The sequence below is a fragment of the Cicer arietinum genome, chromosome 5, assembly GCF_000331145.2.
Source record: "Cicer arietinum cultivar CDC Frontier isolate Library 1 chromosome 5, Cicar.CDCFrontier_v2.0, whole genome shotgun sequence".
Lineage (NCBI taxonomy): Eukaryota > Viridiplantae > Streptophyta > Magnoliopsida > Fabales > Fabaceae > Cicer > Cicer arietinum.
In genome coordinates, this window is record NC_021164.2 from 73,427,290 (window position 1) to 73,436,899 (window position 9,610).

The 9,610-nt window shown below is 33.1% G+C and overlaps 1 protein-coding gene across 3 annotated transcripts; it reads right to left on the reverse strand.

The window, feature by feature from the left end:
* Window positions 1–2,103: 2,103 nt before the first annotated feature.
* On the reverse strand, window positions 2,104–9,067 carry LOC101511773 (ATP-dependent zinc metalloprotease FTSH 4, mitochondrial-like). Of its 3 annotated transcripts, none has more exons than XM_012716186.3 (8): window positions 8,975–9,067; window positions 8,795–8,856; window positions 8,146–8,233; window positions 7,147–7,419; window positions 5,972–6,208; window positions 5,737–5,861; window positions 3,591–4,067; window positions 2,104–3,219 (listed from the first exon to the last, which is right to left on the reverse strand). In XM_012716186.3, the coding sequence occupies exons 2-8, from the start codon at window positions 8,819–8,821 to the stop codon at window positions 2,320–2,322; spliced, it is 2,127 nt and encodes a 708-aa protein (XP_012571640.1). In that variant the 5' UTR covers window positions 8,822–8,856; window positions 8,975–9,067; the 3' UTR covers window positions 2,104–2,319. The 3 variants fall into 3 exon arrangements, with proteins under 3 accessions (XP_012571640.1, XP_012571641.1, XP_027190147.1); XM_012716187.3 differs by having other exon boundaries at window positions 8,984–9,001; XM_027334346.2 differs by having other exon boundaries at window positions 7,147–7,410; window positions 8,795–9,043.
* Window positions 9,068–9,610: the final 543 nt, after the last annotated feature.

Consider the following 9,610-nt stretch of genomic DNA (forward strand, 5'->3'; position numbering starts at 1 on the left):
AAATTGTATAATTTAAATATTGAAATTGCTACAAATAAGGTTTTTATTTAAAATTTATTTTAATTTTATTTCTTATATTCTTAATAAGTCTTCTAAGTACACTTATTAGTCAAATCTATTGTTAGTTATTATACACACTAGAAGGAACTCTCTAACTCGCACAACATGATAGTTACTAACTCTGATGCTCCACTACATGAATCACTTGAGTTTAGATATATACTACTCTTTAAAGTATAAAGTTCACAAACCGAAAACAAGTACAATTATTATTAGGTAAATGCTAAGAATAGTTTTGTTAAGAATTTAAATATAAAATATTTTATTAAAAATGTATTGTGGATTTATTATTCATTTTGTCCAAATTATTATTCATTTTGTCTTATAATGACAATGAGTGTCGCTTTAATTAAAAAAATATTTTGAAATGAATGTCATTTATATTTTTAATTATTTTTTCTTTCTATACTATCATTTTATACACAACTTCTAAAATATTATTATAATTTGCATTAATAATGGTAAAAAATTCTACCAATAGTTAAAATAGATAATTTAGTAAAACGACACTCCTTATAAGATGAATAAAATATTTTTTAAATGTGACTGTGTGTTTAAATAAAAATGAAAAATCAGACATGATAAAAGTATGTTTGATTCCACTTTTAGTGTATGTAAAATTGTTTATAGAGATCTATAATTGACTATGACATGTTTAGTTATTTTTGAATAGAATCAATTTTAATTTAAAGTTAAAATTTATAATTTTTACTTTTAAATTTAATTTTTAACTGTAAATTTATTATTCAACTCACTCCTACGAAAGAATTTAAACATAAATTATTTTACTTTTAATTCACTCATAATCAAAATCATATTTATAAAAACAATTCATTCAACTGCGCATGCACGTGTTTTGACCACATTGATGAGGTATATATTCATCTTGCATCAGTGTGCTTTTGATAGAAAAAAATCAAAACACAAATCAATCTCCTTGTAGTTTAAATGTGTTAGAGGAAGAAACGTCTAAATCAAAACATACATGATTTGAACAAAGGTGAAAACGTAAAAAACTTATTTTCCTTATTGAATTGGCTCAGATTACTACTCAAAGGATAGGATGAGAACCTTCTTTGCAGGAATCAGCATAAATGAGTAGACTGAGTTAGAGGAAGGAATACCATCTTAATTCAAAGGCCAAACAATTCATGTTGTCACAGTCACAAGATCAGAATATGACAAATATCATAATAGTCTTATAACTCTAAGGATAAGTTAAGGAGGAGAGAATTTTGAAGGACAAAATTCTTCAAAGAAAATAATTTAAAAAAACAATAAAATATATGATAGTATAACATTTCAATCACACTTCTGTTATTCTATGAAATATTTTACAATTTGCTTAATTTAAAAAAAAAAGTTATTCTAAGAAATATTTTACAATTTACTTGATTTAGAAAAAAAAGATCGTTCCCTACAAATGCATCCAAAATCCCTCTTCCGGACAGACCATAAAGGATGTGTGAGATATCGTATATCTAGCTCATGAAGGAACCTCTCCTGTTAGAGAATTTATACCTAATATGTCTGGTCTATCAATATGAATTGTATATAAAACGCAGGGTTCACAAAACCAGAGTAAATAGTTTGAAAATACATATATCATACATTTATCAAGATACACGAGGAAAGACTGAAGATCATTGTCCGATAAATAAAGTCCAAGAATCAAGATCACTAAATATATGAGAGGTTGCCATGATAATATTTAAATATATCAAAATTAATAATATATTTTTAAATATCATTTTCGTTAATAATTTTATTAATTAAATTGACTAATAAAATACACATCCTAAAACTAAACTAACAAATTAAAAACACATTTAAAGAACAAAATAATTAATAAAAGACTTATTTAAATATGTTATTGTAATAATTTTGATACATTCAATGACGACTCACATTTCAGAGACAAAAATATTAAAAAAATTCCCTTCTCAAATATCATTTATACTGACTGCAAATTAATTCTGAAAAACCTTAAACATGTGTGCAACTTCATTATTTCTCAGTCACACGAGAATAAGGAGAAAAAGGTAAGCGAAAAATTTGGATTAGTCAAATATTGAAACAAATAAATGGGAAGGTCCTACAAGATGTTCCAACTCACTAAAATATGGAGTCAACTTGACCCTGAATACACGAGTTGAGTTCCATGGACTGAAGTGGAACCACAAAAACACCAAATAAATTACTAGCTGCACATATTAATCAATCCGGTAGCGGTTATTTAGCAGATCGTGTCTGCGTCCGCTAAGATCCTACCGGGGCAACTCCTTGAGCCTTTGCAGCAGCAGAAGCGGCAGCTGCAGCAGCTGTGGCAGCCGCAGAAGCTGCTGGATTAGACCGTGAACTTCCCTGTGCTTCAACTTTATGTGACTGCTGCGGTTGCTGCGGCTGGGATTTGACCTTTGCAAGTAAATCAATTATCTGACTTCCTGTAAGTGTCTCGTGCTCCAGAAGAGCATTTGCAAGGGCATGAAGCTCCTTTTTATGGGTGGTTAGAATAGTTTTTGCATTGTTGTAAGCTCTCTCCAGCAAGTTCTTCACTTCATTCTCAATAAGCAGCCTAGTTTCTGAGCTCATACTTCTCCCATCATCATAGTAATTATGAGCAACGGGTCCAACTTCAGTACTCATACCATACTTAGTAACCATTTTCCTGGCCATACTAGTTGCCTGTGAAAGATCTGAGGATGCACCAGAAGTAACTTCATTATCTCCAAAAATTAGCTCTTCAGCAACCTTACCTCCCATACAAACATCAAGACTCGCAAGCAACTCTTTACGGGAGACACTGTTCTGATCTTTGTCTGGCAACTGAGAAACCATGCCAAGAGCCGCCCCACGAGGAACTATAGTTGCCTTGTGAATAGGAAGCGCACCATCAGAATAAATTGCCACTAACGCATGGCCACCCTCATGGAAAGCGGTCATCTTTTTTGACTCATCAGATAGAACAGCTGACTTGCGTTCACTTCCCATTGTAATCTTGTCCATTGCAAACTCAAAATCATGCATGTTCACGGCTTTGGCACCATCCTTTGCAGCCTTGAGGGCAGCAACATTAACCAAGTTAGCAAGGGCCGCACCAGAGAACCCAATTGTACGCCGAGCAAGGATCATCAGATCAACATCATCTGCTTTCAGAACCTGTATCGTATTGGAGAAAGAAAATCAACATAACAAGAAAACTGGGATTGCCAAAGAAAAACAGAGACACGCACAAGTAAGATGTTTCCTTCTAAGTTTTAACAAGTCCAAATTCAAAATTTAATTACAAAACTCGAATAAAAATAGAGATAATTCAAAAAGTATCACTGGTTATCACGGGTTAGTGTAATAGGCTGTTAGCTCATGTGAAGTATCCAGAGAGGACACCCAATCACAGCTTAAGAAAATCATACCACACAATGCTTTGCGCCAATATGTGCAAGCACTGTACACGTACCTCAAAAAAATCTTAATCCATTAAACCCAAAGTACAAGATAAGATACATTCTTTCAGAGGAGTAAAAGCATACCTTTGAAATGTGAGATTCCAAAATTTGTCGCCGTCCTTCTACATCTGGATTGGGAACAACGACATGGCGATCAAATCGCCCAGGTCGCAACAAAGCCTTGTCTAGTGACTCAGAAAAATTAGTGGCACCAATCACAATTACGCCATCATTTCGTTTGAATCCATCTAACTCAACAAGCAATTGATTTAAAGTCATCCTCATGTACATTTGGTCCCTTGCATTTCGTTTTCCACCAACAGCATCAAGTTCATCAATAAAGACTATACAAGGCGACCGCTTTTTTGCAGCAGCAAAAAGATCCCTCACCCTTCGTGCACCCACTCCAACATACATCTCGTCAAAATCACTTCCACTGCATGCGAAGAAAGGAACCCCAGCCTCTCCAGCAATAGCTCTTGCCAACATTGTCTTACCAGTGCCAGGCGGGCCAACGAGCAAAACACCTTTTGGAAGTTTGCCACCAAGACGAGTAAAGCGCTATGACAAGGGCAACGAGTTATATAAAGATAATATAGAATAATACAGGCCAGTATGTGGTCATGAAAAGTATATATAACTTAAAAAGTAAGAATATGAGACGTGACATCAAGAGAGTCACAGAAGTTAGGTTCTACATAAAGCACATACCATTTTAAGCATTTATGTTAAACATGTCACGCAAACTTGCTTTCAGATTCTAAAAAAAAAAAACATTGACCACCAATGCAAACAGCAATTGAGCCAGATGAGAACCATTCAAACAGGTAACAATAAATTTCATGCTGAAGTAAATCTCAAACTCACTATTCCAGTTTGTTCCACCACAAACTGTGCCGAGTAACTGTTTAAAACACCAACAAAAAAGTGCGGTTAACAGGGAAACCATCACATGTTTACTATGCACACCTCCTAGCCAAGGCCCCTAATTCTCTAACAAAGAGTGCTACTTATGGCAAACGGCAGAATGTTATTGAGATCCATTCTAAGGAAAAAAGCAAAAAAAATTAAGGAGCATGCTAAAATCAGTAGAGAAATAGAGTAGGGAAAAAATGCTAACTAAGTAAAAAATAAGTGTAAAAAAGAAGAAAGTATTTTTGCTGCATCGAGTAATTTCCTTTCTCATTATCTGAATCCACATCTAAAAAATGGATTGATCGATCTACTAGTACTTACCAGAAGATGTGTAGGCACATAGTATTAGAAAATGGGAATTAATACTCTAGGGAGAGACATATATTATTAAAAATGATACTGTTAATCTCAACCATCTATTTTAATTCAATGATCCATAAGTGTTCCTCTCATTCTCACATAAAAAAGCATTCTCACTAACTAGTTATACCCCCTATATATATATATAACAGAATTAAATAGCATACTACGTGAGAAGAGAGAGATAAACGGTTGAAGAAGCAGAAGGTAGAAACAATAATGAGAGTCTGGCTGAATTTGTTTGTGTTTTAATAACCATTGGGCCTTGGTCTCTGGGTTAGAAGTAAAACCTGATCCCCTTTCTCTTTTTTCTCACCGCTTTTTTGTCCCCTGGCGCCGCCAGTACCATAGGGGCAATGAAACTGGTGGCCACGGTGGCCTGCCACACGATTTCAGCAAAGCCGCTGTCACTTGGGTGCTATTTGATAACACTACTCACAGAAGTCTAGATATCTCTCTCTCCCAACCCCTCTTATTTATTGGCAAAACATTTTATTCCTGCTTTTTAACTCAGTCCAACTAATCTAACAAAAATCTATCACACTATATTAAGCATATTTCGATATTGTGTTGGCGTATTGAAAGCTTTGAACCAAGTAACTAACGAAAAATGACAAGCAAGCATCTAACCTAGGCCCAAGAGTCTGTTCTATACATACCCAATTTGTTTAGAAATTATTACCCAGAAAAATAGAACTGATTTCTCAACAACTTTTACTATTTTCTGCTTGTATTAAAACTGCATGTTTCTCGTCAACAAAATAATTATCACTATTTCATAATTCTATATCAACATCTCCGCGCTCAAAGAATGACAAAACTTCCTGTGGCGTCATATAAATAATCAACAAGATTGGAATAATGTATGACAAAGTCAATCAAATCACTGTTTCATGCATAAGTGCAAGAAATACATGAGAGAGAGAGAGCATGGATTTATATCGGAAAAGTCTACCTTGGGATCTCTTAGGTAATGAACAATTTCTTCAAGTTCAGCCTTTGCCTCATCCACACCTTTCACATCGTTAAAATTAGTACTTATTTCCATACTGGGCTGCACTTCTTCAAACATACCAAGTCCTAGCAAAGTGTAAAAGTAAAACAGTTTAAACAGAGAATGTTCACATCAAATTCAGATTCAACATTGAATTAAACTGAACAGTTTGTAAGTTACTGTGACAAAGTAATACCTTTACCAATTCCTCTTTCCTCAACTAGTGCTCCTATACCAGAAATCGTGAGGAAGGCCACTGCAAGATACCTAATTGTACGCCATAATTGATCTTTCAAACTTCCACCTATATCGACCATATGAATAGGAGCACTAGCTGTCCCAAGAAGTCCACGTTTTGTCGATTTTCCCGCATTTCTAAGAGCAGAAAGGCCACCCATATTATTTTGTTCCTCTCTCACTGAATTAGAAATACCTGAAAATTCAGATACCTCAGGTTATAACTTGTGGTCTGTAAAATGTGCAAAAGAAGAAGTGCTCAAATAGCTGACTGAAAATGAAGTAGAAAAACAAATTTTGACAAGTGCACAATTGAAATGTCATGTTCTGAATTCTGAAGACTCCAACATAGATCTATATAAGATTTTGGATTTCAGGCATTCATCATTTGTTTATCGGTTTATCCCATCCAATAAATGCAAACTTTATGAAATTATACTTGTTCCTAGCACTAAACAAAAGGTCAAAAGAGGTATCATGATTGTGATGAAGGCCTGCCGCATTACACAACAGATAAAAGTACGACTCTCCTCACAATGATTAAAAGCATAAGACATTAATCAAACTTCCTAACCCCCAACAAAAGATTGTAATCAATACTACCACCTATATGTACTGTTGGAAATAAACAAATGAAATAGTTTACCTTATACACAGAGACTTTCACTGGCTTTTGGGAAAACAAGATCCAGGACCAAAACATATACCAATTGGTTTATTATTTCAACAATGTATTGATACCAAATTTTATCCAAAAAATTGTGCTAAAATGGTTCCCTCAAAACATAAATCATCAAAAAAGGACTATGCGAAGAGCCTTTTATAACAGTGTTTAACCTCAAATCACAACACTCGACACAATAAGATTCTACATGCAATGAAAATAAACCCGTGCCTTCAGTCTTTTACTTAGGGCACAACTGTTATTAGACAGAGTAGTAGTAATTAACTCAGCATTCAGATCAAATTTTCAACATTTCAAGCATATTCCTGGTTTCCTGCTCAGGAGCGGAAAAAAATCTTAATTCCTTGAGCATGGTTAGAAGCTCTGCAAAATATCGGTCAAACAGAGCAAACCGCGATCACGTGCAAGCGCATTCAAGAGAAAATGAGCAGTTATAACCAAAAAGTCACCTCTTCGCAAAGTCTTCAGTAATTCATTTTCATCCAGCCTATCAACTTTCACTAATGCTTTAACATATTCAGAAAGTGCTGAAGGATTTGTTTGCAGAGATGGCTGACTTTCAAATGATCTTATCACAGCTTCGGGATCATGTCGATGATTAAGTTCTTTGAGATAAGAGGCTTCCTCAGCATCAGATGAATTACGTAATCGTCGGGCTAAATTGCCTAGATAGCTGGAATGGGCTCTCTCCTGGGAGCAAATAAGTCTATTCCCTACATAAACTTGAGAGTAAGTACCTATGAAACACATTATCCGACACAGACACGACACATTGACGCTGCTAATGTAAAAAACATAGGACACCGTTATACATATATTTATTATTATATTTTAATTAAATAAAATAAGAACATTATTTATAAAAGATCTAGATTGAGAATCAAAATATATGTGCATTTAAATTGAGCAATTTGTTTCATCACAACAATTATAAAACAAGATACCATAACTTTTCACCTTCATTCATCCATCTACTACTGAAATGTTAAAGATGATGTAATCAAATTTAATGTCTTTAACCCCTCATTGATCATCATTGCTTTAACACATCTTTAACCCTTTAGATGTGTCTAAGACCAAGGGGCTCTAAGGAATGCCAAAGCAAAGAAAAAAGATTTTTTGGGGAGACTTCTCTGAGTTGTCGAACAGGTGTCGGACACGGCGACACGCCTAAACCAAAGGTGTTTGTGCTTCATAGGTAAGTACAGTAAATAATTGTTTCCAAGGTACTTCAAACACAGATGTAGAAAGCAGGCATAATTAATTCAATAGACTGAACAAAAAGTATATCTACAAAATTTCCACAGAAAAATAAATAGTTAATTTAAACCACAAAAGTAAAATAATTCAGAAAAACAAAATGTCTGCAAACAAGAGAAACAAAAATACACACTTTTATTAGAAACAAAACATCAACTAAATGTGCTATGGGAACAAAAGTTTCATACTTGTACAGCCTTCAAACTTATTTTGGGATAAATAGCTTCTACTCAATAAATCTTTGACCTTTCCAAATTCTGGTTGACGCCTTTCAACCTACAAAAATAAATTATAAATCCATATGACAAATAAAAGTAATACAAGATACAGAACAGAGATTGAAATTTGATACATGTAAATATAAGCCACAGTATCCAATACTACATCCCTAAAAAGAAATAGAATAAAAGACACAAAATTGGCAGTCCAATTATGATACCAATCTTTCAATTGAATGTAAACAAACTGATTAGTATACAACCTTATAGCATAAATGAAAGCAATTTTGCATCCACTGTTATGTCTATAATTCAAGAAATAAATTGATAACACCCTCGATTACGAATTAAAATATCCGGTTCACATTTCCCATCAATATATTCTCTACATTTAATACTGAATCAAAAAAATGTCTCATTCAAAAATACAATCAAGAAAAAGGTAAAAATGAAATTAATAATAAAACTGAAGAACACCATCTCTATCCCTTGCTACTCAAAACAATAAAAATTAACATAAAGAAACACAATAGGGTTTTCCAAATGATAACAAGAAAAGAAATAGGTTGTATAAAATCGGAAAAAATGGCGTTCGAGTTTGATGGATTAAAAAACTGACCTGCGTTATCAAACGCCTCCAAGCCATGCGACCGTAATAGAACCGAATCGGTTGCGTAAAATCTGCCGAGTAGATCAAACCGACTGTGATTAATGGTATTTAGAATAGAAAGAAAGAAAGAGGAGACATTCTCAGTTTTCAGAACCCAAACAACATATCTATGTGATGTTAATGCTTAACCTTATGCACCTTCTTTTCTGCGTTTCGCTCTCTCGCACTTTCTTCTCAGCTAATCGGTTTTCGGAATTACCTTAAATGTCGTAATTGCCCTTCCTTCATTTATATTTTTTTTCCACGCTTCTTTTCTGTCCTTAAGTTTTTTTTCGGCGTTGCAGTTTTATCTGTTTGTTTTATTTTATTAATAAAATTTATTTATTTATAATTTTTTATTTATTAAAATTGAAGAAAAATAAAAAAAAAAGTTGTGAATAGAATAATATTAAGTTGAGCAAAAATAAGATAAGTTGTTAATAAAATTGAATTATTAATTTATTTATAAAATATCATGAATAACACATTTTTGCAACATCTGCTCAACCGCATTAACATTAATATATTTTTTATAAATATATTTTATTTAATTCTATTAATATAATTTTATTTTTTAAATATTTTTATTATTTTTTATTTATGAGATGCTACTTCCTAAAAGTTATAAAAAATATAAAGTATTATAGTATAAATTTTTTGGTTTAATTGCAGTTCAAGTCCTCTTATTTTAGCTGAATAAAGTAGTCCTCCTATTTTGTTTCTCTTCAGTTTTAGTTTTCCAAACAGAATTTTTGTCCAAAACTTGATTAAGTTTCATTTTTTTTA